At 57.4% G+C, this 15,287-nt stretch overlaps 2 protein-coding genes across 3 annotated transcripts; one reads left to right on the top strand and one right to left on the bottom strand.

The window, feature by feature from the left end:
• The first annotated feature begins 4,025 nt into the window (after positions 1-4,025).
• Asic3 (acid sensing ion channel subunit 3) lies at positions 4,026-7,908 on the top strand. Of its 2 annotated transcripts, XM_069997080.1 has the most exons (11): positions 4,026-4,559; positions 5,100-5,250; positions 5,715-5,842; positions 5,940-6,129; positions 6,216-6,272; positions 6,355-6,502; positions 7,028-7,119; positions 7,205-7,284; positions 7,370-7,441; positions 7,608-7,666; positions 7,751-7,908. In XM_069997080.1, the coding sequence occupies exons 1-11, from the start codon at positions 4,026-4,028 to the stop codon at positions 7,827-7,829; spliced, it is 1,590 nt and encodes a 529-aa protein (XP_069853181.1). In that variant the 3' UTR covers positions 7,830-7,908. The 2 variants fall into 2 exon arrangements, with proteins under 2 accessions (XP_069853181.1, XP_069853182.1); XM_069997081.1 differs by lacking the exon at positions 7,608-7,666.
• Positions 7,909-8,780: 872 nt separating this feature from the next.
• Positions 8,781-14,359, bottom strand: Cdk5 (cyclin dependent kinase 5). The gene is made up of 12 exons (XM_069997082.1): positions 14,249-14,359; positions 13,563-13,651; positions 13,410-13,477; positions 13,222-13,282; positions 13,073-13,129; positions 11,105-11,200; positions 10,883-10,957; positions 10,623-10,719; positions 10,375-10,444; positions 9,376-9,436; positions 9,194-9,274; positions 8,781-9,080 (listed from the first exon to the last, which is right to left on the bottom strand). The coding sequence occupies exons 1-12, from the start codon at positions 14,283-14,285 to the stop codon at positions 8,994-8,996; spliced, it is 879 nt and encodes a 292-aa protein (XP_069853183.1). The 5' UTR covers positions 14,286-14,359; the 3' UTR covers positions 8,781-8,993.
• Between the last annotated feature and the right edge of the window lie 928 nt (positions 14,360-15,287).

A 15,287-nucleotide genomic window follows, 5' to 3' on the forward strand; every position in this document is an offset into this window, starting at 1 on the left:
CCTCTCCTCCCCCTAGGTGTATATGTGGAGGAGGGAGGAGGTGAATGCTGGGGCTTGAACTCAGGGCCTGGGTGCTAAGACTAAGGGTAGCTTTTTCAATCAAGGCTGGCACTCTACCACTTGAACCACAGCTCCATTTTGGCTTCCTGGTGGCTAACTGGGGATAAGAGTCTCGTGGACTTTACTGCCCCGTCTGGCTTTGAACTGGAATCCTCAGATCTCAGCCTCCTGAGTAGCTAGGATTAAAGCCACTGAAGCCTAACAAAGGGCCTAGATTTTTGAGTTTCACCTCCCCTCCAGCAGGACAGATGCCTGCCCACCTGGCTCTTGGGTCAGGTTGGGAGGGGCGGGGCAGGGTGGCCCAGCCCCATCAGTAACACCGCCTACCTGGCTGAGCGCTCTTGGCTTTGCTCTGTATACCTTAAGACTCTGGCCTGATAAGACTGTGGGCAGCCTTCCCTGCCCTGAAGGAGGCTGAGAAGGGATTGCTGCACACCCAGAAGGCTGCGCTGCAGAGCTGTAGTTGCAAGTAGGAAACCAAAGGGAGCAGTTAGTGCAAATGCAGTGTGAAGTTGGGCTGAGGAACAGGGAGGTTCATGGAGAGGGTAAGATGGTAGCATCTCCTTGAAAACAAATGGGCAGGTCTGGTACAGTGGCTTACACCTGTAATCCCAGCTACTCCAAAGGGAAAGGTCAGGAGGATTGCAATTGAAGGCCAATCCAGGCAAAAAGTTAGTGAGACCCTGCCTTAAAAGGGTCTCACCACGCCTTCTGCACCAAGCCTGTAATCCAAGGTATTTAGAAGGCTATAGGTAAGATCTTAGTCCAGACTAACCCCAGGCAAAACTGTGAGACCCTAGGGGGTGGGGGGCAGTGGGGTGAACTGACTGAGGCAAAAAAGGGATAGGGTAGGGTTCAGGTGGGGGCAAGGATGCCTAACAAACCATAGGCCCAGAGTTCAAATCCAGTTATTTCCAGAAGAAAGAAGGACTCACACGGGGAATCCTAGCAAATTGGGAGGCAGAGATCTGAGGATTACAGTTGGAAGCCCACCCAGGCAAGAAAGTCCTAGAGACTCTTATCTCCAAATAACTACCAGAAAACTGGAAATGGACCTGTGGCTCCAAGTGGTAGAGCACTAGCCTTGAGTGAAAATGCTCAGAGACGGCATCCAGGCCCTGAGTTCAAGTCCCATGCCTAACAACAACAAAAAAAGAAGACGCCTGTAATCTCAGCACTCCGGAGGCCCAGGCAGAAGAATGGTGAGTTGGAGCCAGGCTGGCCTACATAGTGAATGTGGGCAGACTGCCTGAGTGCCAAGACTGGCCCAAAGCTGAACGAGGCACTGACAGACTCCTGCTCTGAGCTGGGGGTGGATGACCAAGAAGTCAGGACCTGTGTCTCTGTACGGCTGCACCGGCCCTTCCCCAAGGCTGTTGGCCGCCTGCTTTGGTTTCTCAATGGGAACTGTTTCCCATCCACCATGTGTAGGCTCTAGGACTCCAGGGTGCCCTCCTCCCCAGGGTAGGGGAAGAAATGCTGCAACTTCATAGCAAGCCAAACAGTTTGGCCTCTTCTATGGCAAAGAAAGGTAGTTTAGCCTTTCAAGAGTGGTGGCAACAGTGTGCGGGTAGAGCAGACAGCCGAAGCTGGGAGGCCAGCCTGGAGGTGGCGTCAGTGCCCCAGGTATGCCCCAGGAACCAAGGTGATCCATACTCTCAGCCACTTGTGGGCACAGTTTAGAACCAGATGCTTCTGTGGGGGCAGCCACCCCCAGGTCCCAGGACCATAATGCCCTGGGGTTTAGTATACTGCTTCTTGACTGATCAAAGCCCAGCACTGGATTAATTGGCTTGTAAACGCCTCCAAAAGCAATCCAGAGAAGGGCCTTCGTTTCCTGGCTGGGCCTGGCCCCTCCCCCACAGGCCAGCCAGCCAGGTGCCTCGCATGTCACGCGCCCAGCCACCAGCTCAGGCTGCCAGGTTTGGGGGCTCCTTACAGCTTCGGATGGTTAAGGATGGTCTCCCAACCCGCCTCCCCACCTCACTTTACCTTGACCTTTCTCTGCCAGCTACTCGGGCCAGCTGCAGTCTGATTGCCGATTGCTTTATCTTGAAAGCCTCTTCCCAGATTAAATGGGGCTAGTTTTCCATGAAGTAAAAACTCAGAGTTTGAATAGGTACTACATGCCTGGGATCCCAACCCTCAGGAGGTATGGCAGGAAAGATCTTGAGTTCAAGGCCAGCCTGCACTGCAGAAACCAATTACCTATCTCTAAATTCAAAACAACAGAATGATCGTGGGGGCAATAGTTGGGAGAAGTGGGCACAGCTGTGCTCCCAGCCACTTTACGCTTCTTGCAGAGAGTTACACACTTGTCCCATGCCACTGAGCTTGGGGCACCCCCTCCCACACACACACACACACACACACAAGCACACACACGAGGGCTCGTCAGGAACAGTGGGCAGACCAGCATTGCAGCACCACAAGGTCACCAACATAAATCTGGAGGCCCCCACTGCTTTTCAGAGAAACGGGGTAGCAATGCGCCTCCGTGAGCTAGTGGAGGTAAGCTTGCTTCTGCGGGCATCCAGGGAAGTGCTGCCCGGTTTCCTGACACGCGGGGCACATGAACATTCAGGACAGCGCTGGGCGTGACCGGCCAGGCCTGGCAGGCAGTGCCCTGCGCGGGGCCTCCCTGGGGCTCCTTGGCTCTGAGCTGCTCCTTGTCTCACTTGGGGCCAGCTAGCACTAACCTTGTGGCCAGTGGCTGTTTCTGGAAGTCTCTTCCAGCTGCTGAGGAATTCCCTCCACCATCACAAGTGGCTGTGCTCTCTGGAGGACAAGCAAGCCGGCTCAAGGGCGTGGAGTCCCCGTTCAGAACAGACACTCCCTCCCCGATACTGGTGGCCACGCAAGGTCGCTTAGGTGCCGTGGAGAGGGGGCCACATCTATCAGATTGTAAAGGCGGTGGCCTCTTGACCCCGCGGTTCTATTTCTGGAGGCTGATGTGATACACATAGCAGCCAGCACTGCTGCGTGGCCCTCGGGGCCTGTGGTTACCCAACACATCCCCTAATGCAGTGGGATGCTGCCACTTTCCAGGGACTTGTAGGTCTATCCCATGAAAGAGCAAGACCGAGACATAGAGCGCCCCTGTTCCTGGGGTGGCTGTTATTAGAGAGGTGGGGTGGGACACCTTAGGGGGACAGGGCCACACAGAACGCAGAACACCCCTGATGCAGGGGCCCTTGGCATCCAGGGTAGTCTGGGGTGCTGGGGGCACAGGAGGAAGACCTGGGCCCCTGCCAAGTCCCACCACTCTCCAGCTTGGTGAGGGGCCAAGTCCATTCTGAGAAAGAACAAATGATCCCAGACGGGGGTCATGGGAAGACAGGAGAAACAAAAGGAGAGAGGGACTGGACAAAGGGTCAGCAGCTGACCAGCAGGCCTGCTGTACAGTGACTTCAAGGAGACCTCGAGGGTCCCAAAGGCACCCCTCCACCCCAGTGTGTCTCCGGGCTGGCAACTTGTGCCCAAGACCGCTGCGGTTTCCTCCTGGCGCCTCTCATCTCTGACAGCAGTGCCCGCCCCCCACTCTGCACTAATGGCTCAGCCTGGGCCCCAGGGACCTCCCCTGCCCCCCCCCGACTTCTCTCCTGGTCCCCTTTCCCCCCTCGCTGCTGAAACTCAATCCTCTGCTGCAGCTCTAACTCCACACAGCTCCACAACCCCTACCTGCATCGCTGCCTCGGACAGAGCCACGGCACGGCGCGGCACAGCACAGCACAGCAGAGCTGCTGCGCGATCTAGACCCAGCCTGGCTGGACCACCAGGCCCATCAACCCAGCAGGCCAGTGCCTCCCCGCCTCTGTCATTCGCTCCTCTCCCAGCCTCTCCTCTCCTTGCTTCCACTCTATCTGCTTTCCTTACCTGCCTGGACGCCTGAATTCTGTCTTGACCAGCCTTCCAACCTACCCTCCCTCGCTCTGCTTCCAAGCGCCCCTTCCCAGGTTGTAGCCATGAAGCCCTCCGCAGGGCTGGAGGAAGCCCGCCGGCCAGCCTCGGACATCCGGGTGTTCGCCGGCAACTGCACCTTGCACGGGCTGGGGCACGTCTTCAGCCCTGGGAGTCCGACCCTGCACAGAGGGCTATGGGCCACAGCCCTGCTCCTGTCGCTGGCGGCCTTCCTCTACCAGGTGGCTGAGCGAGTGCACTACTATAGGGAGTTCCACCACGAGACCGCCCTGGAGAAGCGGGAGAGCCACCGGCTCACCTTCCCCGCCGTCACCCTGTGCAACATCAACCCCCTGCGCCGCTCCCGCCTCACACCCAACGACCTGCACTGGGCCGGGACTGCGCTCCTGGGCCTGGACCCGGCCGAGCACGCTGCCTTCCTGCGTGCCCTGGGCCAGCCTCCTGCACCACCCGGCTTCATGCCCAGCCCCACGTTTGACATGGCACAGCTCTATGCCCGCGCCGGCCACTCCCTGGAGGACATGCTTCTGGACTGCCGCTATCGTGGCCAGCCGTGTGGGCCAGAGAACTTCACCATGGTGAGCTGGCTGCCTTGTCAGCCCGAGCACCCCTTCAGTCAGGGAACCCTGACCCCCCACCCCCCGGCTGGGCATTCCTTCCTCCCTGAAGACATAGGCCCCCTGCCCCAGCAGGCTATTCCGTCCAGCCGAGGGAATGGCCCTCTTGCAGGGCCCTGCCCTGTGTGCCCATTGTGCAGCAACGTCAGACTGCAAGCCCAAGAATGAGCCTTGAGTCCCTGCTCCTGGGGAGCGGGCATGTCAGCCGAGAATGTTCTGCCAGGAGGAAAGGACCCTGCCCCATTGTTATTCTGCCAGTCCCAGAGGAGGGCAACCGGCCCACTTCCCTTTGCCCCCACAGGGCGGTACCCTGGGCTTTGGTGGGAGGGGGAAAGGCGGTAGAGTAATAGATGAGGGGGGTGGTGGCGAGAGTTTCCCAACTACCATGTCTATCTGTGAGACTGGAGCCATGGAGACGTGGGCTTCAGAGTTCCAACCGGAGTTCCCATGCCACTTGCTAGCCTGAGGGCCAGCTGTCACTTGGTCTCGGGCTCCTCCCAGATCTTCACCCGGATGGGGCAGTGCTACACGTTCAACTCTGGTGCCCAGGGGGCAGAGCTGCTCACCACTCCCAAGGGCGGCGCTGGCAATGGGTTGGAGATCATGCTGGACGTGCAGCAAGAGGAGTACCTTCCAGTGTGGAAGGACGTGGGTAGGGCACACGTGAGGGGCTCCAGGGGAGGGGGGTGTGGAGAGGAATGAATGCATGAGGCTGGGGGTCTGCCCATGGGGAGCAGGGTGGGGTGCACTGGGAGGCTGGAGGCATAGAAGGGGTGCTAGAAACTAGGAGGAGAGGGGAGGTGCATGGGTGCAGGTGGCTCAGGTCTGTAATCCTAGCTACACACTGGGGAGGCTGAGATCTGAGGATCACTGTTTAAAGCCAACTGGGCACCAAAGTCCAGCAAGACTCCAATTAACCACCAAAAAACTAGAAGGGGAGTTGTGGCTCAAGTGGTAGCATGCTGGCTTTGAGCAAAAAAAGCTAAGGGTCAGAGCCAGGAGTTCAAGCCCCAGTACTGCACAAGAGTGGGGGTGGATAGGGGAGGGGGGGCTGGGCTGTGAAGGGAAGTCTTGGTGTGTGTCGGGGAGGATCTCAAGCCTCACCCCCTTCCTCAGAAGAGACCCCTTTTGAGGCCGGGATCCGTGTGCACATCCATAGCCAGGAAGAGCCCCCTGCCATCGACCAGCTGGGCTTTGGGGCACCCCCTGGTCACCAGACTTTTGTGTCTTGCCAGCAGCAGCGGGTGAGCTCCCCTCCCTGTGCGGGGCCTGGCCTCTCCCCAGGTGACCTGACGCCAGTGACCTCCTCTCCCAGAGCCTCCCTAACCCCTTCCTCCACAGCTGAGCTTCCTGCCACCGCCCTGGGGCGACTGCAGCTCGGTGTTTCTGGATCCTGACTTAGATCCGGAGCCCTCTGACCCCCTGGGGCCCCCCACCCCAAGCCTGCCTTATAGCCTAGTAGGGTGTCGCTTGACCTGCGAGACCCGCTACGTGGCTCGGAAGTGCGGTTGTCGCATGATGCACATGCCCGGTAAGAGGCCGGATCTCGGTGCGCCGTGGGGAGGCGCTGGGGCTCCCGGAGCTCCCGGAGCTGAGCCCGCTCGCTGCGCTCCCCAGGCAGCGCGCCCGTGTGCAGCCCCCAGCAGTACAAGGACTGCGCCAGCCCAGCCCTGGGTGAGAACCGAGGTCCCCCGGCCCCCCAGACCCCACCCCGCCCCACCGGGCCGCCGCCCTGACCGGCCTGTGCGGCTCGCAGACGCCATGCTGCGGAAGGACGCCTGCGCCTGCCCCAACCCGTGCGCCGCCACGCGCTACGCCAAGGAGCTCTCCATGGTGCGGATCCCCAGCCGCGCCGCCGCGCGCTACCTGGCCCGGAAATACAACCGCAGCGAGGCCTACATCGCGTGAGTGCCCGGCCGGACGGGGCCCTCGCGGGCACACGGGGCCCTGGTGGAGAACGCATCATCGGGCTGGACCTGACTCTCTGTACTCATAAGCTCCAGACAAACTGCCAGAACATCCAACCCAGGGCATGGAAATGGCCCAGGGGTTTGGGGTGTCTATTTTTTCCTCTATTTTTATTTTTGGTGCTGGGCTTGAAGTCTGGGCCTGGGGCGGGGTCCCTCAGTTTTTGTGCTCAAGGCTAGTGCTCCCCCACTTGAGCCACAGTTCCATTTCCATCTCTTGTGGGGTTCGTTGGAAATAAGAGTCTCATGGACTTTCCTGCCCCTGCTGTCTTGGACCCGCGATCCTCCTATCTCAGCCTCCTGAGCAGCTAGGATTACAGGTGTGAGCCAGTGGCTGGTGGCCCAGGGTTCTTGAAAGGAGTCGGAGACTCTCCCCCCACCCCCCATTGGTTGCTCGTAGTTGGCCGAAGGGGCAGAGGTGGGTGAGGTCCAGTGAACGGCCAAGCCTTTCATGTCCTCCAGGGAGAATGTGCTAGTTCTGGACATCTTCTTTGAGGCCCTTAACTACGAGATGGTGGAGCAGAAGAAAGCCTATGAAATGTCAGAGCTGCTGGGTGTGTGCAGAGCATCAGGGTCCGGGGATGGGGGGGGAGCAGGGAGCCCCAGGTGGCGGGGAGCTGACCTGCTCGGCCTCTACAGGAGACATTGGGGGCCAGATGGGGCTGTTCATTGGGGCCAGCCTGCTCACCATCCTGGAGATCCTGGACTTCCTCTGTGAGGTGGGCGGGGCTCCATCTGGCTGGGGGGGGGGGGGCAGGGCCAGGGGGAAGAGTGGTGTTGGCCGTGTCTTCTTGCCACTTCCAGGTGCTCCATGACAGAGTCCTGGGCTATGTCTGGAACCAAAGGCGCTCCCAAAGGCATTCCAGCACCAATCAGGTAACAGCCCCTTTCCCTCCCTACCTGCCACTCTCAGCAGGGAGCAAGGCCCAACCCAAACCAAGACTTGGCCTACAAGTGCAGTGATCTTGGCTGATCCTGGGAGGGGAGGGGCTAGACAGAAGGAAGGTGGAGTCCTCTTCACCTCTGAACCTTTCCCTTCCAGTGTCAGGAAGGGCTGGACAGCTATCGGGCCCATGTTCCGCCCCTCAGCCTGAGCCACAGGTAACACAAAATGCCCCGCTCGGCTAAGGTCACGGAGGGTAGGGCAGGATGTTTTCCTGCCTCAGTGCTGCCTTGTCCCGCCAGGCCTCCCACTCCTCCCGGTGCTGTCACCAAGACTCTCTCTGCCTCCCATCGCACCTGCTACCTTGTCACACGGCTCTAGACCTGCTCTCTGGGACCTGGATATTCTGGACGTGTCCAATCGATGTTTTTGATGTCTTGGCCCAAATAAAGCCCTAATGTATGTGCCTGAGTTGTTGGTCTTGTAGGGCAGAGGTCAGGCCTCCCTGAGGAGTCCTCTGCCAGACTTCATCCATCTGAAATTTAGGAGGGACCCTGGTCCGTGTCTCCCTGAGAAGGGGAGGGAAGAGGATTATCAGCCATTTGTACCTCAGTGGGAATCAGACTTGTGAAGAGAGCTGAGCACCCAGTGACTGCAGGCACCGACTACATTCCCAGCATATAGTTAGAGGAAGCGCAGCCTAGAGCCCAGTGCAGAGGAAGAGAGGCGGGGTGAGCACAAAGGGCGGTGCCACAGCTGAGAACAGGAGCTGCCCGCTGGCCTGCCTTTCAAGGTCATGATTCCTTTTCTCACATTTAGGACCAACTGTGGCTCCAATTCGCTTTGCCCAACCTCCCCATGAGGAGCTGAAGGCCCTAGTTTGGGCAGGAGGGACTTCCACTCCCCCTGCACGTACCTGGAAGCACACACTGGGCCTTGGCCAACAATGATGTGATTCCACTGGGAATACCTCTCCTATACTCCCTTAGTTTTCCAGCAGAATCACATCTTTGGGTCTCTCCTGCCATAAAGTGAAGGGTCCACATGAACTGGGGAGAACCACAGGGAGAGGCCAGGCCCTTAGTCCCCCGTCCCCCCCCCCCCCGCCCGTCTTTCCTCACAGATGCCAGGTGCTGTCCTCCTGGCCGAGGGAGGCAGGCCAGCTAGGAGTGTGGGGGAGGCAGCCTGCTCTGACCCTAGCGGGGAGGAGGGCGGGGCGAAGGCCATGGCCTCCTGCTCAGGCTACAGAAGAGTAGACAGTTGGGGGTGTCTGGGGGGGGCATGGTTGGGGGAGCAGGGCCCCCACCCCAGTCCCGTTCAAAGCCACCCCACCACCACATCAGCAGACTGTGGGAAAGGAGCCAATTTATGAAATTAAATAAGTCCATGGAAGGAGTGAAAACTGTGGTCCAGGGCACCTGGGCCCTGGCTGGACCCAGCACAGCTGGTGCTCAGCACCCCACACCATCCCCCACTCTTCCTCCCCTCCCAGGAGGGGGGCTTAAATAGGCCAGGCCCCTGCCTGGCAGCCAGGGGTCCCAGGACCTAGGGGGGGCAGAAGTCAGAGAAGTAGGGGTGCTGCAGGGCCTCCTCTGCTGAGATGCGCTGCACAGGATTACATTTCAGGAGGTTCTGGAGATGGAGGAAAGGCGGGGAGGCTCAGGCTTCATCAGGTTCTCGTGGAGCCCCTCCTTCCCATAGTTCCGCCGGACAAGCATCCCATCCTTCCTTCCTGGGCACCCTACCTGCAACAAGTCCCTCCCCGTGGCATTGAGCTTGGGCACGACGTTCACCAGGGACGTGGTGGCTGGGTACATCGGGTAGGGCTGCAGAAAAGTAGGGAGAATCAGGCCAGGGAGTAAGACTGCAATGGCCAAAGGGACCATCGTGAGCCATCACCTTTTCCCTGCTCCACACCCAGGCACACCTTATAGTCTGGCAGCTTGGTCATGGCAGGCCACTGCTCTTCAGTGGGTGTCCCTAGCAGCGTGTCCATGGGGTCAAGGGTCACTCATGAGGAAGGGTGCTTCTGCACCTCAAGAAGCAGGGTGTGAAGCGGTCTTCCTTCCTGGGCCAGAACCCTTACACCTGCCTCCCCTCCGCCCTCCACCCCAGCCCAGCGTGTGAGCAGCGCGTTCATCACGCCTGCCCAGTGTGCAAGCCAGCCCAGCCTCCGCTGTGTGTGTCCAGAGCCAGGTGTTCTCTCACAGACTGCTTGCCCTGTCCTCCCTTTTTTTTTTTTTTTTTTTTTTAACCCATCATGGGGCTTGAACTCAGGGCCTGGGTGCTGTCCCTCAGATCTTCAGCTCAAGGCGAGCACTCTACCACTTAAGCCACAGCACCACTTCTGCTTTTCTTTTTCTTTTTTTTTTTTCCAGTCCTGGGGCTTTGGCTTTGGGTCTGGGCACTGTCCCTGAGCTTCTTTTGCTCAAGGTTAGCACTCTACCACTTGACCCATAGCACCACTTTTGGCTTTTTGTGTTTATGTGGTGCTGAGGAATTGAACCCAGGGCTTCATGCATGCAAAGCAAGCACTCTACCACTGAGCCACATTCCCGGCCCCACTCTAGTTTTCTGAGTGGTTTATTGGAGATAAGAGTCTCATGGCCTTGCCTGGGCTAGCTTTGAACCATGATCCTCAGATCTCAGCCTCCTGAGTAGCTAGGATAATAGGCGTGAGCCACTGGGGCCTAGCTTGTCCTGGCTGCTTTATCCTAAGGATTCACCTCTGTCTTTCAGCAGCCTCCCCAACGGGGCCCTCCTTTCCTACAGTGTGCAGCTCTCCACCCTCAGAAGCCCCAGATTCTCCTCTTGGCCCAGCTATCACTTGGCTCACTCTTGGTCCAAGCTCCCAACCACACCCCTTCCAGAAAGAAGATAAAGATGGCAGAGCAAAGACAGAAGGGTCAGGGAAGCGAAAGGATATCGGAAGATCCTCTTCAGTTGGTCATCAACATCGTTGCCAGGGAAAAGAGGCCGCCCAGCATTGGCCAGCTCTGAGAGGAAGAGAGGGGAGAAGCCATGACACATGAAGCCCCTCTTGCTCGGAGGTGCCCTGTGCCTGCCAGCCCAGCCCCAGGATCCCCACTCTCTTCCTCCATAGCGGACCCTCTAGACCCCATTTGTCAACCCAAATGGGAAAAACAAGTCCCTCTACAGAGTCCCGCACATCACCTGCAAAGATGCAGCCGGCTGACCACATGTCGATGGACGTGGAGTACAGCTTGGCCCCAAAGAGGACATCCGGTGGGCGGTACCACAGAGTGACCACCTAGAGAAGAACCCACCCACAGGGACCCCCCACTCAGAGAGCTAGGAGCAAGGTTGGAGCAGGCTTAGCGGGGAGAGGAAATCAGACAGTGCTGTCACAGGACCCTTGCGCAGGGAAGAGAGGCCCGCTGGGACTCAGCCCATATCCCATCTCCTAGGCTCACCTCAGCGGAGTAACAGCGGACTGGGATGCCGAAGGCTCGAGCCAAGCCGAAATCAGCCAATTTCAGCTCCCCATTCTGAGGGGAAATGGGAGGGCACATGGAGAAGGGGCTCTGGAACCAGCTGAAGCAGGCTCCAGCCCCCATTCTCCAATCCTGCCCAACTTAGAGCTCCAAAACCCCAGCTCCAGCCTGTGTCCTTCCTCCCTGCCCCCAGAGCAGTACCCTGTTTATGAGAAGGTTCTGGGGCTTCAGGTCCCTGTGTAACACGTTGCGGCTGTGACAGAATCCCAGGCCTTTCAGAAGCTGGAATAGGAATGACTGGAAAGAGGCAGAGAAGATGGGAGTCAGCGCCCTGGGTGAACCAGATGTCAGTGACTCACCCTTGTAATCCTAGCTATTTGTGGAGCTGAGATCTGAGGATCCCAGTTCAAGGTTAGCCTGGACAGGAAAGTCCATGAGACGTTTACCTCCAATTAGCCAGCTAAAAGCTGAAAGTATAACTGTAATCCCTCTGTACATCACCTTTATAATAACAATAAAAATTTTAAGTTAAAAAACAGAGCTGTGGCCGGGCGCTGGTGGCTCAGGCCTGTAATCCTAGCTACTTAGGAGGCTGAGATCTGAGGATCATGGTTCAAAGCCAGCCTGGGCAGGAAAGTCCGTGAGGCTCCTATCTCCAATAAACCACTAGAAAACCAGAAGTGGCGCTGTGGCTCAAGTGGTAGAGGGCTCGCCTTTAGCTGAAGAGCACAGGGACAGCACCCAGGCCCAGAGTTCAAGCCCCACGACCGACAAAAATAAATAAATAAAAAACAGAGCTGTGGCTCAAGTGGTAGAGTCAGCCTTGAGAATAAAAACTATACGTCAGTGCCCAGGTACTGAGTTCCAGGCCAAGTTCTAGCACACTTGTGCACGCGTGTGTGCCCATGCGCACACACACACATGCACACACACGCATGCGTGTGCGCGCACACGCACCCCCCCAACATCCTGGGTAAGAGGCTGTACCCTAAAGCTGGCCTTGCTCCTTCCTCATCTCATGCTGTTCCCTATCTCCCACCCAACTTCCGCTCAGCGGAGCACCACCCAGCCACTCTCGCGGCCTCTTGTTGCAAGGCACTGGCCATTGCGGTTTTTTTTTTTTTTTTTTTTGTCAGTCGTGGGTCTGGCGCTGTCCCTAAGCTCTTCAGCTCAAGGTGAGCGCTCTACCACTTGAGCCACAGCACCATGTCTGGCTTTTTCTGCTTATGTGGTGCTGAATAATCGAACCCAGGGCCTCATGCATGCAAGGCAAGCGCTCTACAACTGAGCCACCTTCCCAGCCTGGCTATTGCGGTTCTGCTCCCGCCATTCTGGGCCTTACAGGCTGGCTGGCAGGCCTTCCTCCCTTTCTTCCTTCCCTGTGTGGCTGTACCCCAGCATACACCACATACATCAACAATCTACAGTATAGTGCTGTAGTAATTCAGGAGCTGACTTCCTGAGAACCTGGGCTAAGGAAATTGGTGTTGAGCCTAGAACAGTGCCTGGTACACAGTGAAACATTCAGCAAGTATTGCTTTGGTTTGGCTTCTGAGGTAGGATCATCCTGCCTCAAACTTAATGATCCTCCAGCCTCAGTCTCCAGGGTGCTGGGACTACAGGTGTTTATCATCAGGCCCAGCTGGTATCAGTTGAATGAATGTTTACCTAGGAGTTTCCTTATCTATTGAATACAAATAAAATCATTGACGTCAGAGTGGTACTGTCAAAAAGCACCAGTGGCTCACACCTGTAATCCCAGCTACTCAGGAGGCTGAGATCTGAGGGTCCAGGTTCAAAGCCAGACCAGGCAGGAAAGTCTGTGAAATTAACTGCCAGAAACCCAGAAGTGGTGCTGTGGTTCAAAATGGAGAGCACTAGCCTTGAGCGAAAAAGCTCAGGGATGGTGCCCAGCCCCTGAATTCAAGCCTCACAACAACAAAAAAACAAAACAAAACAAAACCACACAAAAATTTAAATTTAAAAAAAAAAGGAGAGAAAAAAGAAAAAACTAAAATAAAATAAAGGTACATGCCCACTAAGCCTGGAGGTTTCTGGAAGGCATAAACAAGGTTCCTCTCATACTCCAACTGTGCACTCCTGAAGTACCTACAGTATATATAGCCCCACTCCAGCCTCCAGGAGTCCCCAGGCCCCCCGTCTCCTCACCTTCACTATCTCAGGGTCCAGGTCACCATTGCAGCTGTCAAAATACTTCTTCAGGTCCTAGAAAGGGATGAGAGACAGACTTTATCTTCAGTGTGGACCTCTAACCTCTCAAGATCACCTCCCACCCCACCCCACAGCCTCTCTTTCACCTGATCACAGAACTCAAAAACCAAAGTCAGCTTCTTGTCACTATGCAGGACATCATGAAGCCTAGAGAGAAAGAAGAGCTCAGCCAGGTTCATGGATGGTCCCTAACACCCCAATACCAGCCCAGTCCAACATGAGGCCTCTAACTCCTCCAACCAGCCAACACAGGCAACATCTGCAGAGCACACACCTGACGATGTTCTTGTGCTTCAGTTCCTTGAGTAGGCAGATCTCCCGGAGTGCTGAACTTGGTACACCCTACACAAGGGAAGGAGCCAGGGGGCAACAGTCACAGACCATCCAGTCCAGATCTCGACCCCCACCGGCCATGTCCTGATCCTACCTCATCATCATCATCCAGCCTCACTCGCTTCAGAGCCACAATCTCATGGGTCTCCCGGTTTTTGGCCTTGAACACTGTTCCATAGGTACCTGAAGGAAGGAGGTCATGGGTAAGTGAAAGGATGGCTATCTTCTCTCTCCAGGAAATCTCTCGGGAATGAGAGCAGCACTTGAGTGTGCAAGGGAAAGGTTTCATGGTGAAGGCCAGCTTTGTGAGTGAGGATGTGGTTGGTAGGGAAGTACAAGAAGGTGTCATCAGAGGGTCAAGGGTCCTAGTAGGAGGGAGAATCTTCCGAACAGAAATCTATAATGATGGCAGTCCATCAGAAGGGTCTGGGAAGAGTGATGAGTCTGGGAGAGAAATGAGGGCCTGCAAAAATGTTGAGACTGGGGGTGTTCGGCGAACTGAAGCTAGGGTGGAGGTTTGCAAGTGGTGCTGAAGCTAGGAGTGGGAAATGCAGAAAGTGCCGCGGTTGGGAGGTCAGATCTACAGGCTGGGGGTGGGCGTCTAGGGGAAATGATAACGGGGAAATTGGTGTCTGTACGGAGGCTGGGCTCAGCGGCCAGGGCTGCTGCCAGTGCTGAGGTCGGAGCCTGCTGGTATTGATTGCTGAGGGGAGCCAGGGCTGCAAAGAATGCTGAAGGGTCTGCAGAAGACCTGGCAGGAACATCTCGTGGTTCCATTACCTTCCCCAATCTTCTCCAGTTTCTCGTATTTCTGCATCCCGGCGGCCGCGGGGACCCCTATGGGCCCTGGGTTCTAAGACTCCAGCCCGGGCGTTGCAGAGGAGGCGGCACCCCAACTCCGGCCCCGCCCTCCCTGATGTCTGAGCAGGGGCTCCTGGAACTTGTAGTCCCTTATGGGCCATGTTTCCCAGGAACGTCCGGAGCGGCTGGGCACTAGAACTACAACATCCAGCAGGCTGTGCCCAGGCAGTCTGCGGCGCTCCACTCCCAGGACCGGGTTCCATCGTGGAGGCCCCCGTGGACTTCAAGTCCCAGAATGCACCGTGCGTCCGTCTTCCGGGAGTCTCCGCGGCGGCGCGCCCGCGACTCCCAGGGTGCCCCGCTCTTGTTATTCCTCTTCGGTGCTCACAGGTCTCACCCATTCGGGAACTACGCGTTCCAGAATGCAGCGGGAGTGGGGGTGGGGCGCTCCCTTTGGAGGGTTTGACGGCCTAGATCCTGGGTGCAGTTGGTTACCGATCTGGCTCTGACCTGGTTGGTTGTATTGAGTTCCCAGCGACCTCCTGACAACCTCAGCGCCAGTTTCTACCTTTCCATAGGCCGCCACCCAGTGACGCAGGGTTAATTGAGGGGAAGGCTCTGATCGACGCCTCTCTGATCACTCTGATCACCGCACGGGGACCAGCGGAGCACAAGTTTGAGCAGCATTAGAGGCTGGATCCGAGTGGAGACACCCCCTCCTTTCCTGGAGGGCCCCGTTTATCGCTTCCAAGCCCACCGGTCCCCAGCTGCTCCCCTCTGACATGCCGAGGCAGGCTGGCTGGAGCCTGGGAGTCCCCCGGATTCCAGTCTCCAGAGCAGGCCCACTAAGCCAGCCAGGGTGTGGCCCGCGAGGGCCGGCAGGTTGGTTACCCTCCTCGACAGCCACGACCACAGACCGAGGCTGCGCTCGGAGCAGCCTCTACCTCATCCCGAGCGGGAGTTGATTACAGATTTCCTCGCACGGCTCTCTAATTGCCTCGTGATTGCATTCCTGAGG

Source organism: Dipodomys merriami, unplaced genomic scaffold (assembly GCF_024711535.1).
Source record: "Dipodomys merriami isolate MVZ:Mamm:240054 unplaced genomic scaffold, mDipMer1.0.p SCAF_5, whole genome shotgun sequence".
NCBI classification, from domain to species: domain Eukaryota; kingdom Metazoa; phylum Chordata; class Mammalia; order Rodentia; family Heteromyidae; genus Dipodomys; species Dipodomys merriami.

Bases quoted from the DNA above. Each gene is read 5' to 3' on its own strand.
- Asic3 (XM_069997081.1), top strand. From the start codon at position 4,026: ATGAAGCCCTCCGCAGGGCTGGAGGAAGCCCGCCGGCCAGCCTCGGAC. The intron at 4,560-5,099 runs GTGAGCTGGCTG...GGCTCCTCCCAG, and splicing joins GGCCAGAGAACTTCACCATG to ATCTTCACCCGGATGGGGCA. The intron at 7,120-7,204 runs GTGTGTGCAGAG...CGGCCTCTACAG, and splicing joins TGAAATGTCAGAGCTGCTGG to GAGACATTGGGGGCCAGATG.
- Cdk5 (XM_069997082.1), bottom strand. From the start codon at position 14,285: ATGCAGAAATACGAGAAACTGGAGAAGATTGGGGAAG. The intron at 13,652-14,248 runs GTAATGGAACCA...TCCTTCCTTCAG, and splicing joins ACTGGAGAAGATTGGGGAAG to GTACCTATGGAACAGTGTTC. The intron at 10,720-10,882 runs GTGAGCCTAGGA...GTTCTTCTCTAG, and splicing joins TCCGCTGTTACTCCGCTGAG to GTGGTCACTCTGTGGTACCG.